Source organism: Physeter macrocephalus, chromosome 2 (genome assembly GCF_002837175.3).
Source record: "Physeter macrocephalus isolate SW-GA chromosome 2, ASM283717v5, whole genome shotgun sequence".
Taxonomy (NCBI): domain Eukaryota; kingdom Metazoa; phylum Chordata; class Mammalia; order Artiodactyla; family Physeteridae; genus Physeter; species Physeter macrocephalus.
Window position 1 is genome coordinate 68,302,535 of NC_041215.1, and position 27,255 is coordinate 68,329,789.

Sequence of the window (27,255 nt, forward strand, 5' to 3'; positions counted from 1 at the left end):
TGAAAATAATATCCCAATATTTTCATTCTAGATGAAAAGTATGTATCAAGCATACATTATGAAAAAATTTGTCTCACATGTAAGTTAAAGCCTGATTAGCCATCAGAAATTTTAAATAATCAAACAATAAATGTTTTAGTAAGTTACTGTTGTGTTCTTGAGAGGCAAAAAGTGCAGTGTTTTTATGTTTCTTTAATTTGAGATTTAATGCTTTTTACCACTCAGTCCAGCTTACTAGCGCCTCAGTGGAACTCAGTAAGACTGTAGCACTGTTACAATTATGTGATTTTGTGAAATACATCAGCACCACCATGCCTGTATCTATCACTGTACCTAGCAAAATGTTGGAAAGAGTTGGTTTCTCTAATAAAAGTATCCTAAGTAGCTAATGAGATTTACTTTCTTTTTCCCCAAAATAATTTCTTTTACAAATTCTTGAATTTTCATGTATAAATAGATCAGAAATTATATGCTTCGTTCTTAAATTATGTATATATACTATATTTTTCAATACAACTTGTACACTTTTAGCTACCAAAAATTTGCAACCATTTTTACATGAAATTTACAGTTTTCTTATTTACAGTTATTTTTGGAAGGTTATTGCAAAACTAGTTGTTCAAGTAGATTACACTGTCAATATCACATACCAATCTTTGAAGAAAATATTTGCTAAAAAATAAATATTTCTGCAGAGAGTATTTCAAAAGCATCATGGTTTCATGCTATGTTATGTGCATAAAGACTAGGAAATATACGTGTTTTGGTAGATTGTTTCATTATGTTTAAAGCATTCCAAAGTACTACTACTTAACCAATGTGAGCGAGCTTCTTTATATCAGATGACTGACATTTTCAAGTAATTACACACATTACTGTTTGAAATGTATTATTTTTTAACTGGCAAACGTTCTGGTATACATATTCCTAACAAAATTATAGAACACAAATTTCGGCTAAAAATAGGTAATATGCCTTTAATTAAAATTGGCAGGTGCCTAGGAGATTAAAAACTAGGGATTCCCCAATATTTTTATCCTATTTCCTTAATATTTGGAAAAAGAGTACCATATTATTTCAGTGCTATTGTAATTATAGGGCCATTTTGATGAGACTCCGTGGAGGAGTTAATTATAAGATTACTGATCTTTGAATTTTACACCTAAATAACATAAGAATGATGGAATTGTGTGGAATTTAAATACTCAAACTATATTGTCAGTATTAAAAAATACAGTTTAAATGTTAACAGTTGTGATTTGATTATTTTCAACTTAAAAACACCATGAATATACAGACAGTGGAAGTAAAAAGAACATAGGTAAAACATATAGTGCTTTAAAACCACAGCTGTGCTAAATTATTTTGTGTCTCTCTTAAAATATAAATGAACTAATGTAAGTCACAGATGTCATGACTGCAATTCAGTAATTCATCTGGGTTTTGCTACTAGCTTTTCAAGAATAACCATGTTAATATTGCCACTTCTCAAAACAAAAATATTTTATTGGGAGCATTTCTGTAGTAATTCTTGGTATTCTCACTTAAAAGTTGGATTATGATTGGAAGAACAATGAAATTGGTCAATCTTATGGTTCTGTGTTCTTATTGCATTTCTCGAGATGTGTTATTCTATTCATAGTAATAATGTGTCAGTTTTAAATAAATTTTAGTCATCTCTCTCAGCCCCCCTTTAATAGTTTATATAAGCCTTGTAATAATTCATTTTCATGCTGTCAATTATTAATAATTATTAATAATTCATGTCTTCCTGTGAATTTTCTTTGGGTATTGCATATTCTTAAAGTGTATTTGTACCACAAGAGCATGTAATGAATTATTCTAAGCTTGGGCACTGATCAATCACAATACCTAATGCTTTATAAAGCATTTAAAAACACAATCCATTTAGTTTTTAAAAGGTTGACATCACTGCATAGTAAGTTAACGAGAACCACAAGAAAAACACCTTTAAATGAAAACACTAAGTGAGAGGGAGAAGGGGAAGCTATTGCAAACCTAGAAAACAATTGCAATGTAAACGTAATTTTATGGATCTTGGACAAAGGTAATATTTGACAAATATTGGGGTGCTATGGCAGAGGAAGCTTCCCTAATGCTGGCATTCTCCTACTCTGATCAGATGCATCTTTGAGAGTTGTGTGAGAAACACCTTATAGATTTTTGTCACAGAGGTTAAATGCAGGCAGTGTCGGGCAGGGGAAAGAGCACTGAAAGGTTTTTAGAAGACATAAGTAGTGCTGCTGCACTGGTACCGCAAGACCACCACCTCTGTGATGATGCATAAGTCACACGATGATCTTCTAGTTTTACAGTGCCTTGTGGTTTACAAAGCACTTCCACAAATATATTTCAGAGACTTAACACCCCTTCAAGATATTTAAGATTTTGTCTCATTTTTATAGTTCTGGATACTGGGGCTCACTGAGGGTCTGTCTTGACAGTGAGTAGAGGAGGTAGCATCTGAATTCAGGCTTACCACACTGAGTCTCTTGCCGTTGCTACCATTGCACACTAGAGCTTAGGCAGGCTATGTCTATGTAATGTAATGTCTGTGCCATGAGGGAGTGGGCCTAGATGCCTGGAAAGAGCCATTACTGTGAAATTCTATTTTCTGAAAAAACACTATATTTTCTTCCAAAATTGTACTTTGAAAATTATTTTTAAATATCCATTTGGGAACTATCATGGATGTAAAGAGGCTTCCTTAGTGAGCCAGTCTTCACGGAATACATTCTAGTCGTACTGAATTCAACAGATCATCTTTGCACACTTGGCATTTAACATCACTTCAGAGTAGATACGTTTGTTAACGATGAGATTCATAGCCTCACAATTATTATTGTGGATAGTATTACTTTAAAGCTATAAACTTAATAGTGCAAAATACAATTAGGAGACACCAATAGCTACACTTGAGTTTTTCTGAATCGAAAACTTTAGTCTCGGTAACAGCTGTTTAGTTGGAGACATTGCACATTGTGCAAAAGCTAAATTGTGGGAAATTGTTTGTTTTCCTGATTGAACATAATGTTATGTTCCTGGATGAGAGCCAAAGAATCTAGCATTTTTGAGCACCTACTATGTGCCAGGCACTTTCCTATATGTTATCTCATTTCCTCCTCAGGTGTCTTCAGGGCAGGTACCATTATCTCTGGAAAAAGACTCAGGGAGGTTAGTTAACTTGCTCAGGGTCACACAGCTATTAATGAAAGAACTCATGCTGAGACCCAAGTTGGTCTGACCACAGAACCCTGCATGGGTGATTCTCAAAGTGTTCACGTGCATCAGAATCGTATGGAGAAGGGCTTGTTATAATGTGATTACTGGCCCCACCCCCAAAGCTTCTGATTTAATAGGTATGGGTGACGCCCCAAAATATGTTTCTAACAAGTTCCCAGGTGGTTGGAGCTAGTGCAGCTAATTCGAGGGCTGCCCTTAAGGATATCATCATCCTGTCTTTCAGGTGCTTCTTTGAACTCACATGATAGATACATTTGTTTTACTGCAAAAAATGTGATTAGAAATCGAATAACATTAAAATTTTTTTTTGTAATTTATAAACATTTTAATTTACAATTAGAAATCCACTTAAATAATTGATCTACTTTTGGTTTTAACCATGGATAACCCATTTGAAAAACTCCAATTCACTTTTAGTAACTAGTTCTACCAGATTCCTTTTTTTAACCATGAAAGGCATTCAGAGGAAAGATACTATTGTTAATAATTCTTATTTTAGATAGGCAGATCAGGTGATCAATTTTATCCTTAGATAATATATGACGGGATTTTAAAATAACATTTGTATTAGGACTTTGTTCTTTTAGGCATTTGAGAGCCATTGCTAAAGATCAACCTCCAAAAGGAGCTTGTGAGCAACATACATTAAACCCTCATACACACATTAAACCTGACACCAAATTCTACTATGGCCTGACTCGGTTTCCTTATCTTCTGACTAGAAGAGTCAGAAAGTTCAACTTTGATGACCAACCCATTATAATGGACTTAAGAAACTGTACTGTCCCAGATGTGCCCCTACCTTCCCATGTTTGTTGAATGAGTGATTATTTAAAAACACTACAAGGACATTGCTTCAGCGTTTTTCATTACTGGTTTTCTCAACTAATTAAGAGTATGGGACTCCTCTATAGGGTAAACTGATAAGTCTCTCAGATCTCTGCCCAGCAAATAATACCATCAGAAAACATCTAACCCCAATAAACTTTAGATATTAGATGTCATTTTATTTAGGCCTGGAGACCTAAATATTAATATTATATATTATTTTAAATATAAATATATTAATATAAATATTAATATTATTTTTAGGTGGAAGGCAAAAAGCATTATGTTAGTGCTTTTAATTACCTAGAAGGAGAGCAGTTGCTATACTGCTGTTAAACCTACAGCAGTTAAACCTGGCTCTCAGCAGGGTCCCAAGATGGAGGGCTCAGACTGTTTTTGCTACGGCCCATGGGGAAAGTGACGGTGACTTTAGGCATTAGATAGATATTCGGCTAGGACAAGAGTATGAATCTTGTAAATTAAGATAATTCCTTTGGTTTAAGTCATTGTAACTACTAAGTCTTCTGATTTTATGCCTGACTCACCACATCTTTATACTGCTTGGGCTCTTTTAAAGCTAATATCCTGTAGGAATGGGCCTTCCTAATCCTGTCCAACTCTCTGAGATTTTATCAAGCAATTCTTTTATGTTGAGGAATTAAGAAGAAAAAAGGTTTATGTTATACTAGAATTTAAACAATCTGGATGCTTGCACACCCCTCCCCATCTTCCTATTTCTTCGTGCTTAGTTTTTATAAAGAAGTATAGAGACTATGTTGTGGAAGGCTGAATTTTATGCATGTCATACCAAATGTTGCAGCTGAAGCGTTGTCCACTAATCAAACAATCAGATCTAAATTCCTCACCTGCCAAATCCTCTCCCTCTGCAAATGAACATTCTCTGGTGAATTCATTCTGAATTTCTCTGGAGCTTGGACTGACAATCCTTATGAAACGTTGCAGCTGCAAAAATCTGCCTAAATATGGAAGTAAAATCCCCAAGTTGTCCTCTGAATCAGAGGCAGCCATTTCTCTCTTCCCTGCTAGGTACCCATAAAAGTTTGTTGAATGAGGAAAAGAAAGCATCGGTTAGTCCCTAAATTTCTATCTGCATAACACCAAATGGTTTGGAAAGCTGGTTAGAATTATTATACTTCTATTGAATTGACTGGTCATTCTGTCATGTGTACTTGTTTATGTTTTTGTCTGCACAAATTTAGCAGGAATAAGAACATGCCTGTGCCTACAGATTGCATCCCCCCACAGATTAGCAATTTATGAAACCATTAAAAAACATATATGGAGCAATTTAAGGTCGCTTTAATCATATTTTAAGTAGTGCAAAGTGTTTGTAAATTTAAATAAATTGCTTGTATCTGAAACTAATATTCTAGTGTCAAAGGTAAAAGTAAGTCTATATATTTCTTCCTGGAGGGATAGATATTAATCCATTTAATAATGTACACAGATATAATGTCTCTAAAAATATATATGAGTGTAAAAATTAGTAAAGGATAAAGAAACTTTCAAGGATTTTCACAATTTTGTTCAGGAGAGGATACAATGGGCCAGTCCATAATAAGTTAAAAATTGTATTCAAATGAATTGAAAAATAAAATTTCTCAACTAGAATTTGACTAATCAGAATCTTAAATTAACTTGCAATTTTTCTGTACCCTGATTTTATGAGAGGCATATACCACCACTCCCCCAAAATAATCTAACAGTCGAATATATTAAAATATATTCCATGGTATATTCTGATATTCTGGAGTCAATATATATTCAGCCCAACCCATACAGGATAGATTTTCATTTAATCTTTGATTAGCAAATGTATTTGAATAACCAAATAAAATTAAAATTTTTCTGCTGGTTTGTGCATTTTCTTTATACGTAGGTAAATGCACGTTGTTCTTTTACAGCCGGGATTAGAAAGCCATAGCATGGCATATACTTCATGGAAGCTAGTTTTGCCACACAAATCCACTAAAATTGTACGTTTTTTGGAAAGAAAACAATGTGCGTCAATAAAAACACTTTTGATCAAATTCAGGATTGCCCTAAAATATGAGTCAGAAGAAATCAGTTTGGATATCAGTTTGCGTCTGTAGCACTTTAGCAGTTCTGAAGAAGAATCCCTCCCACCCCGCCCCCGCCACCAAAGAAAAAGAAAAATTAGAGAAACTTGTTTCTGAGCATTCAAGGAAATGTGCCCAGTGAAAAATATTTTAGGGATTTTGTGAATGCAGTTAGAGACAGAATTTTAAATAGAAAGGCCTTTTTGTCCTCATTAAAGCTGGCCTATATTCATGTATTTGGAGATGGTTTCCTCTACTGTCAGAGATTTGTAACTCTAAAACTGTATTTTTTTTTTTTTTTTTTTTAGCGTGCGGGAATGAATGTAATTCACTATAAACATCTTAATCCAGAAGGGTATGTGTCCTCAAAAGTGACAAGGTTCCCTATCTCCCCCTTGAACTTCCATGAGTTGAGGATCATCTGAGTTGCATCCATGAACAATTTTATCCCTTGCTGTCTTATTTGCTTGGAAGGCATTTTCATAACAAAGTATGGGTTTAGTAAAAGCAGTAAATAGGAGTCTCCATGCAAGAGAAATTGGAGTTTCCTAACATGCACATGATTTAAAAAATAAAAATAAAAAATAAGGTGCCTTGAGATGCTGGCAGTTTTAACATTTGGAACAAGAGTTCATATATATATTTACATCCTAACTGCTCAGTTTTACCTTACAAGCTTCAATTTAGGAAAATATACAGTACTTTTGCATATAATGGTAACTTGTGAGCCCCTGAGTCAAGTAGAGAGGATTTAAATACAAAAAGAGGAAATCAGCCATTAAAAGCACTTACATTGTATGTGGAATAAATAGTACAAAATGATTATTTCCCCGGAAGACCAGGATCAGAAACATGCCTATGAAGACCCAAGATTCCTACAGTGCTTAGGGATGAATCTGTCAAAGAAGGATGCCTAATTGGATGAAGGCAAGGTTTTCTTTGCCTCGGGGGGTGAAGCTCTAAAGATAGATCACTGTCTTGTTTTAAAAGTGAAGTCAAGTTGTCTTCCGAAGCTGTGTTCAGATGCACCCCACTTGAGAGGGATTCTTTGGATTTAAGTTTAGATTTTTCAAGGTCTAGAAATTCAGGACACTGATAGAAAGAAAAGAGAAGAAAACATGTTTTTATAATTCATTTGGACATATTTCTAAAATTACACTCATGAAATCTAAACCTGTTTTCTTTTTCCATAAATCTGTATTTGATTAGTGGTATTAACCAATCTTTCCCTCTCAAAGGTGGGTCAAGATACTGAAGGTCAGGTATCAGTTTAGATAATCCTATATAACCATTCCAAGATCTTTAATTTTACTCCGAAGCCATATCAGATTATTATTATTATTTTAAACACAATATTTCACATTGAGTTTTCCAGATGAGTTTTAATTTAAAATTCCCAACAAAACTGGGATCAAAAAGGTGGGTGGGAGGGAGGGAGACGCAAGAGGGAAGAGATATGGGAATATATGTAGATGTATAACTGCTTCACTTTGTTATAAAGCAGAAACTAACACACCATTGTAAAGCAATTATACTCCAATAAAGATGTTAAAAAAAAAAAAAGGGTCATTTGGTGAGTACATTTGGAGAACAAGGAGAAAGAAAAAAAGAAAGGAAGGAAAATCACCCACCCCTTGGCAGAAAATATTATCTCAATCCACTGAAAGCAAAAAACAAAGTACATGGTTTTGCATGTTTCCCAGCCATTCAAAACTCGAGATAAATTAATCTCTACTTTCATATTTTAGAAAAATTGCATTATTTTCCTTCAGTCACATTACCTCATGCTATTAATATAGTTTCATTCCCCAGAGCATTTTGCACTCAATTCCCAAACTTCTAAAAAAGTTTTTACAAGATAGTTCTGTAAATTCTTATTTAAATCATTGTTCTTAGGTCCAGTTTGGCCACAGTGTTTAAGTAATTAAGAATGATTCCCAAAATAGAATTCCAAAGGAGTTGGACTTTTCATATTAACATAATTCAAAGGGTTCCTCACAGGACTTCAGAGGAAAGATAAAGACACTAACATTCCTCTTACCATCACCAAGGTGAGAAAAGTTTAGAGCTCACTGGTGATGGGTGGGGCACAGATGTGGTTACTAGTCTGATTACACTTGGATCTCAGGTCTTGCTATTGCTTGTTACTGCTGCTATTTCTCTGCCCCTTCCTTCCTGAGACCCTGCTCAAGGGTGCCTCTTGTCACTAGAGCAAATTACAAACCTTTATTTGAAGCATTTTTTGGACCCAGGGCTAATCCTTAGCTTTCAAAGCTCTACCATTTATAAACTTAAGTAGATTGATATTTGAAAAAAAGCTTTTTCTTTAAAAAAAAAAAAATACTAGTGTTTTAAGATCATTCTTCTAGGTCCATTGTTCCCAAAGTTTAAATGAGCAAAAGAATCGGGGGCGAAGGTCGGGGTTGGGGAGCTTGTTTAAAATGGAGATTACAGGGCTCATTCCCAGATGTTCTAATTGAGGAAAAACAGAGATGGGGATGAGAATCTGTATTTTCCACTGCAGCCCAGGTGATTCTGATTCAGGTGGTCCCTGGAAACACACTTTGAGAGACACTCTTGGTTATACGCTATCTATACTCACTCGTGAGGAAGGACTGAAACTTCGATCCGTCTTGATGGATGCTACCGGATGACTGGTTCTCATCAGGCGGATGACGGGTCTCTGATACTCGGCTCCTGTAGTTACCATACTGTAGGCTGGGGGGACCACAGTGGTTTGTTTCTGCAGCAGCTGTAAGATGGTGTGGACGTCTGCAGTCATTTGGGATTCAAGTCTGCAGGACAGACAGAAATGGGGGAAGACAGTCCTAAGATTGTCCAGGATAGCAAAGCATTTGAGAAAATTGCAGCACCACCAAAGAACAGAATTACGGCCCTGCTTTAAACAAGAAGGACAGGAGAGGGAGCACGGAGATGCTCACTTTCTATATCTCACTAATGGCTCTGATAAAGATCGTTGCTTTCCTGTTCGTTGATCTTAACAAAAAAACAGCTGAATGAAGAGGCTACATTTTCACAGTGTACATTGTATTTTTTTTACAATTAAGCTTTATTGATTTCAAAATGTAAAACGCATTCAGAATCCATTTTTAATCAGTCATTCTCTGTGCTTTTTATCAGGTTTTGGTCAGTTTCTTGTGAACATTTTATTTACTGTTTAAAAAGATTTCATAGCACATTTCTCTTATAGCTGCAACAACTGGATAATTTCTTATGTGTTTCAAATTTATATTATCTATATTTTACTTTACCTCTCTCCTATAAACATCAAATATTGTATATCATTCATTGTATTCTTTCCTTAATGTTAAGTACCGTCAAATGCTAAATTCCTTTCCCATCTACAGTTTGGAGCCTTTGGTAATTAAGAAACAGACCAAACATAAAAGTTCACTTGCTTCTGTAACCCATCTGGCTTGCAAAATACCAGTCTGATCATTTTTTTCCCCTAAAGCTCACAAGTAGCCTACTGGCCTGTTAATTTCATTCTCATTTTAAATTAAAATTCAAGGGAAAGATAGCAAAATACAATGGATCTGATTCCCCTCCTTTGCATGTGTTAAAAGTATTAAAAAAGGATTTTGTGGATATAAGAACAGAAAATTTGGACCATATGCCTCTTTAGAAAACTTTTCTTTTAACTCTTTACTTATTTGTGCTTACTATTTTGTTTCAGTGAAAAATGCAAGGAAAAGGTAAATCTTACCAAAAATTTAAAATCATAGACTAATTTTGCTCAGTTACATACATGCTGTATTTGTGAAATCCAAAGTGGAGAGAACTTAGCTTTTGATTTGAGAGAGAAGAGAATAAACCTGGACAACATGAGAAAAAATCATTTTTTTCCTTTTAGTTTTTAACATTGACACTACAAATCTTCCTTCAGAGAATCATGATAACACATTATTTGTGCAGGTTTTCTATATTTGGTATATATAGCCATATAGCTTAGGGTCTTCTAAACAAATAGCTATAAATTAAACATGATTGTGCCTGGCAAATGTCAAAACCACACACTGAAAAAGAAAATTTGAATTGTCAACTAGTTTATCTATTTGTTACCCATTGTTCCGATCTAATATTTTTATGGTGCCAACTAAACGGGGGAGACTCGTTATTTTATTATGCATCAATTTTTTCTTTCACACTTCAAGGTACAGCGCAAATTTTTATCTGCACCCCCAAATCTTCCCTTATTCAGAATTAATTTCTCTCTCCTCTGAGTCCCCAAGGAAAATTCTACATCCATTGTAAATATTTCTGTATGAACGTATCCCATCATTAACAGCATTTAATATTTAGGGAGTGGCTTACACATTACATGTAAAAGGCTTTGGGGATGGGGAGTGGAATAATAAATACTGCATCAACGAATGGGATTCAAGACCCAATAGAGAGTCAAAAATTATGATAACGATTTTGAGTCCTCACAAAACCTTTGTCAAACAGCAGGGGTCTCCAAGAAACAGGATCTCTGTCTCATAGATTCTATCTATTTGAATAGTGTCGATGAGGGAAAAACCTGTTGGAAGGGTGTAATAGCAACATGCTACCATGAGTGGGATTCCCGAACACAAGACCATCACGTGCAGGTGGAACAGCTGGTGCCGGGTGAGAACAAGACTGTGCCAACATGACTTAGCTAAGACAGCAGACCACCTCTGTCAACATGACTTAGTTGTTCCAGGAAAACTCTGCCTGGGAAAAATAAGTCTAAGGGAATAAATAACTATACTCCTTCAGGAAATTTCTATAGATTAACTCACTGGAGACAGCAATCTGCTCTTTTGAACAAGTAAACTTGCTTAATCAAACAAATTTTATTTATCCATACTTGCTTCAAGGTCTTCACTTCACTGTGTCCATCAATTCTGAACTATCATATTATGAACTTTGCCCAGATCCACTCAGTTTCCCACCTTGAAAGACCCAGGCTCCAAAGTCCTACAAATATCCTACTTCTTACTTCCCCTTCTGAGATAACACTTAAGACTCTGTCTAGGTGGCGGTCTCTCTTCCTGCAGTGACTTTGAACCAAACCTTAGTTTGGTTGTATTAACCAGTAATCTGATATTTTGGGTAGTTCAATGCAATGGGTTGAATGCCTATGTTGAAATGCTAATGGTGAAATCCTAACCCCCCATGTGATGGTATTAAGAGGTGTGGCCTGTGGGATTTAATTGTCATGAGGGTAGAGCCCTCATGAATGGCATTAGTGCCTCATAAACCAGAGCCCCAAGAGCTCCCTTCCTTCTTCTACCATGTGAGGACAGAGTGAGAAGTCAGCCATCTATGAACCAGGAAGCTGGCTCTCAGTAGATACTAAATCTCCCAGCAGTTTGATCTTGAACTTTCCAGTCTGCAGAACTGAGAAATAAATATCTGTTGTTTATAAACCACCCAGTCTATTGTATTTTTGTTACAGCAGCCCAAACAGACTAAAACATTCAACAAAGAAGAGACTTAGTGAGGAATTTCTTTACTATGCATAGGTTGTATTTTCATGTTTTATGGCTAGGGTCTATCAGCTTCATTGGAATGGACTCTTCTAATGACACAAGTAATCTGCTCTACTCTGGAAGAACTACAGAGAATTTTGAAAAAGTCCAGCTTTGTCTTTAAAACAGAAAAGAATAACCCAATTTTATAACTTTTTTTTTTTTTTGTCAGTGAAGGCATATGCCACTCCAAAACAAGCCACTCTGGCATATTGATTCTTTTGAGCTGTAGGCACTTGGAGAACAGCAAGTGTGGGGAAAAGCTTTCTCTGAACTTCCCTTATCTGCCTAAAGGCAGATCTTCCAGAAGGAACTCAGCTGTCATAAAACCCCTCCCTGGGAGTTTCAACAACCAGGGAAGATTGACTTTTGTCACAGAAGAGGCATCACACTGAGACAAACTTTGTCACAAACTATCATACCTCCCATCTGCTCTTCTAAGGACCCATTCACCTTCCTAATGATCATTCCTTCTCCTCTAAGAGACCTACATCCCCCAGCCCCTTTCCCTATTAATATGGTATTTAATCTTCAGTTCTCAGGCACCTCAGGGAGTTACTAATTTTCCCTTGAGTATCTCCCATGTGTACGTGAGGTATACATGTTAATAAATTTATGTTTGTTTTTTTCTTATTAATCTGTCTTTCATTATAGGGGTTTCAGCCAAGAACTCAGAAAGGTAGAGGAAAATTTATTTTTCTTCCCCTACATCAGCATAGCTATACAGCTGTGTAAAATGAATGTTTTCATTCACTTATTCAAAGACCCACAGTGTACCAGGCACAGTGTTCTGCAAGGGATGGAATCATCATTGAAAGCTTTTACATCCTCTAGGGCCTCGCTATGCAAAGCATGGTCAAATCTGGGAGCTTGTTAGAATGTGGAATCTCTGCTGATTCCAGACCTAGACTTAGAACCTACATTTTAACAAGATCCCCAGGTGATTTGAAAGCACATTAAAGTTTGAGAAGCACTGCTTTAGGACCAACAATTAGTGATTTCCCGATATATGTATATCTGTAGGCATAATATATAAATAGGTAAGAACATTTCTTACGTAAACTTTTAACCCTGCATATAGTTTAATTGGCCATTAAAGCAGAAAAGCAGCAGCAGCCAGGACGGTTCAAGATAGACCATTTATATTTGTTTTTATTCCACTGTGTACTTAATATTTGTATTTGGGCGAAACAAATGGGATAGAATTCACAGTTCTACTATATTTGAACAGAATACTGAGGCTAAACAGAGTAGACCCAACTCTAGAAAGAGTCCCAGGATTCTTACCCTGCAAAGTTGAAGTCTAAATTGAGCCGCCCTCTTCAAACTTGTTTTCTATACTTTTGCCTTCTAGAGTAAACTGGAGGTAAGAGGTTCTTGGAGATGGCAGTGCAGTAAAAATGCAATGTTTTGGATTTTAAATCCAAAAGAGGCTAAGGTGAGTCAGGCAATAAAATGTTTGTGACAATTTCAGAGCTAAATAGGAAGAAGTTAGTCAAAGAAAATAAATATGTTAAAAAACATATAGATGCTAAGACATGTCAAAAAAGATTTAGTTGCAGTTTGGCTGTGAAAAAAGTATCATAAAAAATTCATTCTAAAACTAATGTAATAAAGTAATAAGAGTTATTAGTATTAAAGTACGGTTGCAAGCCAAATGGGTCCTGGATGTATATGCCCTTAAAAGTTTACACTTTCAGCCCCAGGACACATTAAAGGCAAGTATTTTCAGTAATCTTTGATTTACACTAGCAGCAATGATTGGTATCCATGACGAGGCAACAAGGGAACCTTAAAATCTCAATTTTCATCCAGAAGAAAGGTCCAAATCAGGAAACACAGAAACATATGAAAAGCAAGAGCACATACTCAGACAAACATCAATAATAGAAGTTAAGTTCATTGTTAATCATATTTTACCTTTTACCGGGGCTTCCCTGGTGGTCTAGTGGTAAAGAATCCGCCTTCCAATGCGGGGGACATGGGTTCGATCCCTGGTCGGGCAACTAAGATCCCACATGCCGCGGGGCAACTAAGCCCATGCGCCCCAACTACTGAGCCCACACGCCCTGGAGCCCTCATGCCACAACTAGAGAGAGAAAACCCGCATGCCACAACTAGAGAGAAGCCCGCGCACCGAATCGAAGACCAGACGCAGCCAAAAAAAAATAAAGAAAAAATAATCATATTTTACCTAATTACAACACTTTCTATTTTGTAGCATATACACTCTCCACGTGTATTACCTTAGTCTTTACAACAGTAATGCAGGTCAGTATAGGTCAAAGAAAGAAACTGAGGCTGGAGAAATTTAAATGACTTGACCTAGTCATCCCATTAGCAGTTAAGTAGAAGAGTTATGACTTTAATCTAGGCTAACCAATTGCAAATGCTGTGTGAGTATCATGCTGAAGAAATCACTGCTGTCCCTGTCATTAATCCATTCATTCAGTAATTTTCCCATTTACTCCAGGAATTGAATGCATACCATACGCTTGACAATAAAGGAATGGGCAGGAATCAAGGCAGTTAAAGTACAGAGATCCCACTTTTATCAATTCTTTTGTGTGTACAGTGTATATTTTGATATATGTTATGGCTAAAAGATCAATGTAGCTTGGTATAAATAGCAGGGAGAGATAGTAAATGTACTAATTAACTAAATATGCTTCTCTGAGCAATAATAAGTATGATCATGTCAAGTTCTTAAACCTTAATTAGGAATTACTGACTCTAAGTAAATGATAGTTTGTTTTAATTTTCTCAAATAAGTTTCAACTTTACAAGACTTTCATTTGGCACTTGAGAATGGGATATAGACCTCAGTTTTTTAACTTTTAAACTTTGATTAAGTTACACAAAAACAAAAAATACAAAATTAAATCTTTAATTCATACAGTATTGTCATACTTCTGTTTGAAATTAAGGCACACAAATTTATTTCAATTTACAAATTTGTAGGTTTTCTAATTCCTTTTGTCTGTTTTAATTGCTAATTCATCTTTCATGGTAATGTATGTGTGTGTGCATACATTTTTATGTTTACGGTATTGTTTGACACTGTTCAATTCGGGCATAAAGATTTTAAAAAGCAATAAAACTACAAGCAGCACTGATAAAACACAGAAGAGAAATTAAGCATAGATAGCTAGCTTATGTAGTAGAAACAAAACTCATAGAATGTGGTAAGTATAGAGAACAAGTAAGCAAGTAGCTTGTTACACACGGGCAGAATTCATAAGATGCATTAAATACACACAGCATGGTAGCAACCTGCAAGACATCCCAAAGATAGAATAGAAATATGATGTAACAAACCAGCGCATGGCTTATACATGGAAAGGGATGGAAAGAACAAATTATTCTCCTGTCACCTCTGGGTAGATGACTGCCACCCCCAAGTTTGGTCACCCACTGGTGACACACACACAGTATAAGCTCCTTCTGACGCCTCACGTTTTTTACCTATAAAGACCAATAAAACACATGGCTGTTTGGCAGCCTAACTGAAATGCCACAGCTGTGGCCAGGTGTACTTGGCCTTACATGTCTGTGATAGAGCAAGTGTGTCATTGGCACTGGGGATATTTTTTTAATCTGTGCAAACCTTTTGTGCAAACCTAAACTCTGGTCCTCATAACCACACCATCAGCCTGGAAGGCTGATGAGGTATATATATAAAATTGCATAAATCAGGATACAGGTTGTATGGTTCTTTTAACAGGATTGCACTTATTAGAAATGTGTTGATTACCCCATCTGGCACTCCTCATCACTCACTGCGTGTTTTAAATTGATTTAGTAAATCCTGTGATTTGAACATTTTAGTTTAATCCATGCAGTTTTCTGTCTGTGACTACTGGAATACCTTGCCCAGTGATGTCCTGGAAACTACCTTGAATCGAGGTCACTTTCCACATGTAACTCAACTAAAGTAGTATCATACTCATACATCTTTTTTTTTTTTCCCTGAATGTCATTGATCAGTTTAATTTTAAGGAATCCATGTAGATTTGGGTTAAGGGGTTCCATACTTCTTAAAACCAAAATTTATTCTTTCTCTTAAAAGGTTAGAGATCAAAGATGGAGGGAAAATGGAGAGGATCTGGACTTTAACTCAATCACATTTTTGACAAGTTGGCTGAAAAACTAAATGTTTAAATCATTTTGTCAATATTCTTTAAAAAATACCGTACCACATAACTAAGTTACTATGAACAACCAAAAAGTGCAAAAGGAGGATTGAAAGAGGAAGGGTGTTAGTCAACAAACTAAATATGAATTATTTTGAGGGGACAGAAAAGGTTTCTTAGGCAGCCAATGCTGATGATATATACTAATTTTATGACAAGTAAAGAAAAAATAGGATTCATCCTGCCAAAAGTGTGAAGCGTTCTAAATAAATGCTCCTTGCAAGACAGATTAATAATTCTGTCAACTTTTAGTCTTTTAAATAAGTAAGTGTATAAAGAAATGTATATGCCATCTATGGTTGGACGAATTTGCTATTTACAAAGAGTAAGGCTAGACCCAGCTAAGGGCTTGGATTACGTTTTCCCTTTGCCTGGCTATTGCTTATACCTGTTAAGCTGTTCTTGGAGCAGATCTAATCTTTGCTCCACTTCTCCGTAGGCGAGGTCACTTTCGGTTTCAGAGATCCCCCAGGCAGCTCGCGGAAGCGCTGAGGGACTAGACTCATCAGCCTGAGTTCCCGCAGTTTCTCTTTCCCAGCTTCTGGTGTCAGCGATATCTGTGGGAAACAGTAAGATGGATGTCAACTTTTTTGGGTGCCCATTTGTAGCTCCAGGGACATCCGCAGTACAAGCAGGAAGGGATCTTGGAGTTTAACGGGAAGACAGAAAACCAGAGTGACTCAGGGACCTGTCCAGGGGCCACAACCAGTTGGTAGCTGAATCTCATCCACCCCGATGATCCTGTCTGCCGCTTCCCACACCCACTTCCATACGAATAAAAACATACAGCCAGTTATGAGTCTTGAATATAATTTTGTCTTCTTTCTATTTTGTGCTAACAGGAAAACATGGATGGCCAACCCCGAACTCTGGTTAGAGAGCAATGACTTTGTGCTTTTACATTTGGGAAGAAACGGCACCATTTGTATGTACTGCTGCACCTCAGGTTGAAGATGTTAGGGCTGTTTCACCCAGAATAATTTGCATACTTCATGGTTCAGAGTGGGCTCAAGAAGAGACAGCCATGGGGAAGTGATGATCTTCAGACGGATTCCCTTAGGCCAACCCAACTCAAAGTAGAGCCAAGGAACCATAAGCCATTAAAGATGGGAAGAGTCCTAAAGTCTCTAGTCCTATGACATTATTTCATGTTTTTATGTTTCCTCGTAGCTCCTTCTGCACTGTCCTTTAACGTATTCTGTCCATTAATTTCCAATATTTTTTCTTGGGGCTCTTTTATTTAGAATATTTTTATGCTGCTATACTTTAAAACATATTGTTTATCTGTTCAAGTCCGCTTTTCAGATGGTCCTCATGTCTGTTATGTTCCAGACACTCTGCTAAACGTGGGGGAGTTAGAGATGAAGAAAACATAGGCCCTGCCCTTGAAGAATTCAGTCCAGCAAGGTTTTAATCATTTTCCTTACAGAGATTCATTTTCTGAGCCTCATTTAATTTACTGTTTCTCCTACAATCTGTATTTGCAAGTTGTCAATATTTGAGGGCAAATATAATATCTTACTTTCCCTCTCATTTCTGTCATAAACTTTTGATGGCTTTTGCTACGCTTTCTTCCCCTCTACATTTCACGTATCTAGAGAAGTACTTAGAATGATTAAAAGGCTGGGAAATAAAACCCAGGAAAAAATAGCAGAGAATTAATGCTGAACAAATATTCAGAACACACATATTAATGGTCGGATGATGCCAATGTTTCTCCCTGTCTAGTCTCTTGCTAGACGATAAAACAAAAACAGTAAAAACTGATAGGATGGAAGTTACATATTATGCTCAGAAGTTGTGTGCTGAGTTTATTTCAGAGATAAAGAAGGAGCATCTTTTCCTCACTGGGAGGGCTGGTGGGAGGAAAAGACTGTCTAGAACCGGTCTTCATTTTTACATGGAAATAGACTTGAATAACAAAAAGTGATTTTGCTTTGATAGAAAGCATTTTTCCCCCCTTTGGATGAGTAGTTATGATTAAACACTGACAAAAGTTATGTAAAGTTAAGGAATTTATATCCTTGGCTATTTTAAAAATTGGATAGAAAGTAACTGATTTGGGGAGGATTAGCCATGATTCTAGAAACAAGGAACAGGATTTATAGGACTTCTTGAAGTCCCTTTCCTACAGTTTCTCCAAAAGTACAGTCAGATAGCTCAAAAGCACCTCCTATCCTCCAGTAGCAGACACAATTTCTGTATCTTTTCTTCATGGTTTTTCTGTCACTATACTTTTATCACTGAATACACAGAAATATCTACTGAGGTACCTACAATTTCGGCTTCAAATGGGTGAAGCTCTAACAAAGGGATTAGCATATCCAAAGACAGTATTAGAAAAATATAAGGTCAGGGTTCCCTGTACTATTGAAATGGCTAACAGACCTCAGAGAGCTTGCTATGAATTCCAGAATGGTTCTTTCTGATTAAGGCTTCCTTAGCCTATGGAAGCCTGGTGTTTTGTTCTTTTTAAAGTGACAATATATAATTTCTCTTGATACTTAATCAAACACAACAAATGAAAATGAACATCAAAAAATGATAATGCTGAACTTTTAAGTGCAGTAATACATCAGCAGATTTTCACTGAAAAGTATGATTTATTATTCACAGACATGTGACTCTATTTAAAAGGCAAAACAATAATATGACATCTTAGTACACTAGGTTTTCAATTTTGGAGAATTAATGCCAAACAAATATTCAGAACACACATATTAATGGTCGGATGATGCCAATGTTTCTCCCTGTCTAGCCTCTTGCTAGACAATAAAACAAAAACAGTAAAAACTGATAGGATGCAAGTTACATATAACGCTCAGAAGTTTTGTGCTGAGAAAGCTTAGAGAATATCCACTTATGCCTAATAGCTCTCATTCTCAAATCACATATAATAAACTGATTTTTAAATAACAGTGGTGAATCACATGCAATAAATTATGTAGGATTCTATTTTTTCTTCAGTGCTCAAGAAAAAAAAAATCTGATAATCTTCTCTTAACAAAAAAGAATAATTGTAAACTATTGGGTAAAGTCTTCCTTGATTATAATTTACTCTTTTATTAAAATCAGTAATGTGTGATTAGCTTATTTTAACAGCAATATGAAAGAAAAAAGGAGTTCAAAGGGGAAATCCTGCTTAGTAGTCTTAATCAAAATGAACATCCTTGTAGATACTTTCTAAATATAGCTCAGAAAAAATCTGCACTTGGTTGCCTTGGAAAATGTTGCTATAGTTGCAAGCCACATTTCTAGAAATGGATGAACAGAAAGTAAACTTTCACTTTGCTCTGGGTACACAATTTTCCTACAGTCAACTTTTGACCTCAATCTAAGTAGGATCAGAGTCCATTTAGTTCGATTTTTTCTTTTCAGTTTTGTCTAAAGGTGCTCCTCTGTTGGATTCAGCATGACAAATGCTAGAAATGTTAAGTGGCATTTCCGCTGATGATAAAACTAAAATTTGTGGGGATTTAGGAGCTCAAGCTGCAGCAGTTACAGCTACACCCTACATCTTATTCAAACCCTTTAACATTGCACAGTATCTCACCTTAGAAAATCACTAGGGAATGAAATTTGCAATGAATAAAGTTTTAGAATTCTCCATCGGTTGATCGTACTGATTATCCAGGTTAACCATGTGTCACACTGATAGACTCTATAACGACATCAATTATGCTTATTCAATTGACATGAATATTTAACTATGAATTTTAAAGGTAATTATTTATTTGAATAGGGATCGCACTGTAAATTTTTGAAAATTAAAATTTGTAGATATTAAAATGATCTGTTAGAATACTATCTTTTATTGTGCATGTAGAATAGCTAATTAAAAATAATTGGAAGAAGTGGCAAAGCAAAATATAAGATGAAGGGCATGAGAATTCACTGTCAGCAAGAGTCATTATAAAGTCAAATCAAATCCCCAAAATATATCATTAACGACTTGTCACTTGAGACTTTAAAACGCAAGAGGAAAACAACAAAAAGTATTTTGAAAAATGTCAGGCCCACATTATGCTGACTCTTGGAAATAGTAGGATGGTTCAGCAAGTTCTTCAGAACTTCTGCCTTCCATGATACAACCTGTTTCAACTTTTAGTACTTCCCAGAATCCGTTTTCATAAATAACTAAAACGGGACGTTTGGTAATCACATCTAATATTCCATTCTTCCACTGTGATAAATGAGGTACTATTTTCATCCACTTCATCAAGATTTTAGATTGTCCAGAGAATATCTGCATATATTCTTAGCTTACTTCAACTTGGGGTCACGGCAAAAGCTGATTTGATAAAATAGGGAAAGTAACTCAGGAAAAATGTAAAGCCTAAACATCCTAGATTCAATAAAACTTTTGTTGTCAGATATAGTCACTTCGAATAATGGTGACAATGATAGGTAATATTTACTTACTCTGTGTCATAATTTTGTATCCTGCCAGGTCAAGAACATCCTATTTTTCCTTCATTTCTGTTATATTCTTTTGATTTTTTTGCTACACCTTCTTCCTCTCTACATTTTTATATATCTAGGAATATATTCAACGATTAAAGGGTTAGAAAAGAAAGACTGTGAGAAAATACTAAGCAGAGTTGGGGATTTTATTTCAGAGAAAGTAATTTATGCATGTTCTCTTGTTTAGTAATCACAACAGACTAGTTGGTTAGAAGATATTATTCCTATTCTGAAGATGTGCAAACTGAGTCTTAGTGGGGTCTGCCAAATCACTTACTGAAAGACATAAAGGGAGTAAGTCACAGAGTTGAACTTGGAACCCGAGCAGCCTGCCCGCACCTGTTCTTGCACCCACTTAGCAAGATTTAACAAGATCCATATATCTAGCTCCTGATGAGAAGTTAATTGTTCTCTCATGTGACAGTCCTCAAGTTTTCCTGAGTTTTCCACCCTTTAGCATCTAATCTGGATATACTGATTAAGCACAATTACCCAGTTCATGCATATTTTCTACAACAAAACCCATATATTTGGGTATCCCTTTTAAACAAATGTGTTCAAATGAGTTGGATCAAAAGCATACTTTATTTAGGAGCATTTCTCCCCATTTTCTCATAATTCCCAGTAAACTGAAATTCTTTTTGGTATTGATTGCATTTTTATTGCATTGGTCTTTCATGCTATAAAAAAACAGGTTTGGGGGTGAGGAATGGATACAGAAGATACATACAAGAATCAATGGGTTTGCTCTCTTCAAATACTCATCTATCCCCTCTCCCCACGGAGTCACTACAACAGACATTCCTACAATGTTGTATGTGGCATTATGTTAAGTCTGCCTGGCCACACAGACCCTCCTATGCTATAATTGGGAATAATGACCACTATTCCAGAACACTGCAAACACTTTGTAGATGATCTAAGATTTGATCTTTGCAAATATATCACAAAATTGCAGATTAGATTAATGTGCGGTATGGTTCTTCATTTGTGCAAAGTCACCATTTTGTGATTAGTCCTGAGGAGAGACAACGAGATTCTGGAGAAACTTGATTACCTTTGCAAGAGTGACTTCTTTTATCTATGGGAATTCTTCCTGAGGTGGGTACTGTTTCTTCAAGATCAAGTCCAGTTACTTTCCCTATTCCTGGAGGAGAATCTACAATTCCTGAGAAGAGAGGCTTTTGTTCATCGTCAATGGAGGAGATGAAAGATGAAGATCTGCTTTTTTTCTCTTCAAAGTGTTTCTTGGACCTCTGATAATGTCTTATGGTATCTACAGAGTCTTCAGGATCATGTGTAGTGCTTCCTTTGCCAAAATCTATCAAAGAAAAGTTATTTTATAGAAGAGAATCAAATGTGAGACTCTATGCCTACTGCACTATCTAGCGCTACATAAACTACCTTCGTCATAGTGATTTTTGGGGGGAATAATTTTAACATAGATTTTTTTTTAAACTGCCAGAAAAGTTGTCCTTTCTCTTTTTCCTACTGAGAATGTAACTACTTAAGAAGATTTTTTTTTTCATAATTCACGGGACATTAGATTATCTTAATGAGCTACACTATTCGTTCCAAAATTAAAAGAATATCTGTGGTAGTAATAGCATTTATATCTCTGAAAAAAAACTTTAGGATAACTTAAACCTTATTTATACATGCTCAACAGTCATCTGTATTCTTAAAATATGGTGTACTATTTCTTGAAGGAAATGATAAAGTGAAGAAAAATGTGTCCCAATTCTAAAATGTCACTGCTATGCAGCTTATTGTTTGTTTGTTTTTAACCTTCATGCCCTCTAATCTGTGGTGGTCATTCCACATTGTGAAGGTCAAAACCGGAAGCCTCCTTGTGGTAAAGGCTGGCAGGCTGAACTTCAACCCTAGTTCAATGCATGTAATGGCCTTGACATTCCAGGCAGTTTGGTTGTGCAGGATATTGTAAAGAATATAAAGCTTAAACACAGTAATTAAGGTAGGTTTACCTATTTACATTAAAACCAGTAGTGCATATTGGCTGCTTTATACTGAAATGTCAGGATAATTTCAGCCCTGAAGGTTGTGTTAGAACATATTTCAGCAGGAAAAACTCCAAGAGACAAATCCCAGAACTTGTTTCCATTAGTGTCCTGGGGAGACAGTATAATTCTCCATCTGGTTACCGCTAATAACTAACTAAGGATAATGCTAACATGGATATTTGTAATGAATGTACATCAAAAATTATTAAATCACTTCACCTTTTTGGCTTGAAAGACCTTGGGAGTTCTCTGTAGATTTGTAAATCCTCATACATAGTAAAATGTTCTGTCCCACCTACCACATGGGCCTTGGTCTTAGTTTACTAAATTATGGCTTGATTTTGGATGCTTAGGCACAAATTCATCAGTCAACATATATTGTTAAACTGAATTATAACTTACTGATTTCAACTTGGGACATGTGCTCACAAAATGTGGTGAATGAGGGATTATTATTTAGTTCTCTAGAGAAACGGAACAAATTACTTCATGCACATGGTATCTAAATCCTTTAGCAAGAATTTCAGGTAAAAGCAGGATCATGAAAGAAGAAGAAAACGTTTGATATCCTTGAATTTTTTCTAATACGTAGGGGAAATGACTCCACATTTATTTCTGTGTTCATTGCCACTGGATCATCAGCCAGCTGCGTTTTGGAACTTGGGCCATGTGAACAGTTTCTCTGATGCAGCCCAACTGCAACATTTTTCTATTCCATACTAGATAAATCAAAGCTTCAAATCTGATCATTTAAAATGACAGTTGAAATGACAATCTATTTGTGGGTTAAAAATGGAAACTGCTCAGGCTTAGGCTGGAGGTTGGCTAATGGAATACATGATATTGGGCTGAAATGCATTATAATTGGCCTCCAGGTACCTCTAGATTTTGATGGCTTGTTCCATTTCTAGTTAAACTGGATTATTTAATAGACATTAAATAGCATTAGGTACTATTTTCCTTAATGTTATTCTTAATGCTATTTTATTATTATTATTTCTTAATGTTGTTTTCTTAAATGCTACGTAGAAATAGTATTCTGAATAGTAATCTGAGTAGTTTTTACATTTTCCCTTTTGCTAGAAATGAGACTGTATAATCATTCCTGTTACCATCGTTTTACAAAGGAAAAAACCCTGCCTATTTAATTAAGCCTCGAATTTTTCTGATTTAGATGACTGAAAACTTTTTAAAAAATCCCTTGTTTCTGTAGGCTGACAGTTTACCTCCTCCCCTTTTCTCACAGGATCCAATTCTAAACCAGTTGTGAATTGTCTTGTAGGTGTCTCTCTGTGTTCAGGATGGATTGAAGAGCACAGAACGAATGTCCTGATGGCGTGGTTGACCCATCCATCTTAAGAATGATTATATAAAATTCTTACATTTCAAACAATCTGGGAACAAATGCTTGTGCTCTCTCCATCATTTATGGAGTCTTTCTCTCAGGTGATTTATCATTTTTATTTGTCAGACCCAACAGGTGGACCCAACTTTTGGTAAAAGAGAGGCATTTAATGTACTCTCTCAGCATTTGCGTTTAAGATTTCCTACTGGTAACGATTTTGAGATGAGTTGAGCATTTTCCAGCCGAATGCATTAAAAAACATTTATTTCATTGGAAAATTGGAGTCCAAAATAAATTTCTTCATTAGATCTCAAGTACTTTAGTTCTTCTCTAGCATCAAAGAAAGTTGAAAGTGGATTAGAGTCATTTTTCTATATAAATAAAGAATTTATCTTAAAAATTAAAATAAAGAAAGATACATTTATATATTACTGAAATGGATAACAAAAGCTAATCATTATTTATTATTGGAGAAGATATTCCAAAGAGATGCCAAAGTATAATAGCAATATATTTAAAAACTTAATAAAATTAGAATTTGACCCACCCATATTCTGTAAAAACAAGTTTAACAGTGTATATATTTACTCCTAACTTCAATAACTTTCATAGAAGTTATTTATTTTGGAGAAACACTTTAAAAACTTTACTGACTTTTGGATGGCAATGTGAAATCACTAAACCAACATTACAAGGAGATAAGCTTTATTGCTATTCTTTGAAACAGAGGTATGATGAGTTCAAGACCTCTTTCCACTCATTTTCTGGAACACTAGACTTTACCAGTTGATATATATATAGAAGTGCCCATTTCAATAAAAATTACATGGGTAGGGAAATGAGAAAATTGCTCTTAGGTTGTGTATATCTCTTAAAATGGGTTCCTGTTTTTATGAAATGTGTGGCACTATCTAAATCCAAAGTAAAGAAGATACTGAACATTTTTTCACCTTCATTTCCATCCCTTTGGTTGGTACAGTCATATCTTCAGCACATTTTAATTTTTTTCTGTTTTGGGGGGAGGCCTGTTAATTGCTGTTCTCATTGAATTATTCTCTCTCAAAAGGTCACTGGCTCCCTAAATCAGCCATTAGTAGCTACTTTGATATTGCATTTTCCATTCATAGAAAAAGTTGAGCAGAATATTCCAAATATTTGGTCACAAAAGTGCTATCGGTAAAAAATATATATATATGCTTGTGTGTGTGTATCTCATGTGCCATTTTACATGCTATTGTACTAAAATTTATGTATATTGTAAAATATATACAACATAAAATTTTATTTTATTTTATTTTGGCTGTGCCGCACAGCTTGTGGGATCTTAGTTCCACACACAAAATTTTAAAAGAAGTATTCCCATAACCCAATAAACCACACTGACACACTCTGAAGTAAGTACAATCCAACTCTGAAGACCAGTTAGAGACTATTTTTCAACATGTTCCAAACGTTTATACTACATTTATTTCTGTTCTGTCCAACTATTTTGCCAATGCTTGTGATCACTAAGGAAGTCATTGAAGATACATTTTTATTCTTCACTTTCTGTAAAAATAACATTTTACTTCCCTCTCAGGAACTATAACATCTCCCCCTACAATGACCATAGTCAGTTCGGGGAGGTCCTGGGTACCTCCATGCCAGAATTTTAGGAAAGAAAGAGAACTTCTTGAATATATCTTCAAAAAAATACAAGGTGTCCTCAAATTTGGATCTGAACTGACAACTCTTTCTTGTCAGGAACTGAGTTTATATTCTTAAAAGAAATGTGAAGCCTATGAGGACAAACCACTTTCATCTAAAATGCATTTTAGGAGAGAAGTGATCTGATATATTAAGCTTCTATTTAGTTCAAGTCAACTTGCAGAGGTTCTATATATATCTTTTCATTTTTAATATCTCTTTTTGAGTGTAAGCTCCTTAGCACCACGTGGTAGGCATGATGGAGGGCGCTGTGCAGGTGAGAGCTGAAGCCTGAAGAGTTCCAGTGTTGTGTTGAGTAGGTCATGAGTGGTAATTGTAAGACTCAACCTCTGTCTGTCTCCAATGGCTAACCACGTGTTCTTCCCTCTGGTTCTTGATGCCTCTGCTGATTAATTCATAGTCATCAGCACTCTTGGATATCTGCCCTCAAGGTATTGTTTCAAAGGAGCAGTAAACCAACTCTAAAGTAATCAATACATTTCATGGGCAGCTTTTAGTTTATGTACACTCCATATCATTTAGTATCAATTATCTTCTGAAAGTTCTCTGCTCTTTATACTTACTTATATGCATTTTCCTCCCAGATATTGATTCTATATCAAGAAATATAGAATGAGTGGCCCTTTCAGATCTTTAGATTGGGGTGATTGGGATTAAATTGCTTTCAGCAAATTTTAAACTTGCCTATTGAACCATGGAGTCCTGAAGACTGGAGTAGGCTCTCAGGCTCTGGATAACTGGAGTTAATTGTGTTTTCATGTTGACCAAAAAATGCTTACTCACTGACACACCAGGAAACTTCAAAGAGCTACAGGCAGGCAAATCCCTTACCATCAACACTTTATATAAAATGGGTCTTATAGACTAAGCCTGTGATTAAAGGAAAAGTTTTCAGAATCAATAGAAATGTCTACGTGCATGAGCACAATATAAATTGTGACACCCTCTCAGGGCCTTGTCAGGAGATAAAAACGTTAAGTTATTTAGCTTGAGAATAAAGAAACTAAACAAGATTGAAAGGAGATTTAATAAATCTTCAACTGTATGGGGGACATTATTATATAGACAATATTGTCAAGCTGTTCTTCATTTCTAGGGAGATCAAAATATGAGATTAACTTCAGGATAAGGGGTTTAGATTAAGTTGACAGAAGAACAGCTTGACTGTTATGGTTCTGATTTTAGAAAAAGTCACCAGGAGAATAATGAAGGACATTGCAGTAATAAATTATCACCTCTCTGTGAATGGTTTATTGTTCTGCAATCAGCCAGAGGATTCAACAGTTAGCCCAATTCAACAGATATTTATCAACCATGCTTTGCTAAAAGAATCTGCAGTTTGATTGAGAAAAAGGACAAACATACCAATAACCACTGTACAAGGCAGATTTTGAAAATAAAGATCTTCCTTGATTTACAATGGGGTTACAGCCCAATAAACCCATTGTAAGTTGAAAATATCATAAGTTGAAAATGCATTTAATACATCTAACATACTGAACATCATAGCTTAACCTAATCTACCTTAAACATGCTCAGAACACTTACATTCGTCTATGGTTGGGCAAAATCGTCTAACAAAAGCCTATTTTACAATAAACTGTTGAATATCTCAGGTAATTTATTGAATACTGCACTGAAAGTGAAAAACAAAATGGTTGTAAGTGTATTGGCTGTTTCCCTCTTGACCGTGTGGCTGACTGGGAGTGGCACTGCCCAGCATCACAAGGGAGCGTCACAGCATATCGCTAGCTGGGAAAAGATCAAAATTCAAAATTTGAAGTATGGTTTCTTCTAAATGTGTATTGTTTCCTCACTATTGTAAAGTGAAAA

General features: G+C 35.6%; 1 protein-coding gene across 3 annotated transcripts in view; it reads right to left on the reverse strand.

Moving 5' to 3' along the window:
* Positions 1–6,487: 6,487 nt before the first annotated feature.
* KCNH7 (potassium voltage-gated channel subfamily H member 7) overlaps positions 6,488–27,255 on the reverse strand; it is a 464,718-nt gene continuing 443,950 nt past the window's right edge. For 2 of the 3 annotated variants that reach the window (XM_055088195.1, XM_024122327.3), the window contains exons 12-15: positions 21,407–21,670; positions 16,274–16,442; positions 8,776–8,968; positions 6,488–7,265 (exon numbers count right to left, since the gene is read on the reverse strand). In XM_055088195.1, coding sequence (XP_054944170.1) covers positions 6,996–7,265; positions 8,776–8,968; positions 16,274–16,442; positions 21,407–21,670 — 896 coding nt within the window. In that variant the 3' untranslated portion in view covers positions 6,488–6,995. The remainder of the gene's footprint in view (positions 7,266–8,775; positions 8,969–16,273; positions 16,443–21,406; positions 21,671–27,255) is intronic. The other variant, XM_055088197.1, reaches the window with a different exon arrangement.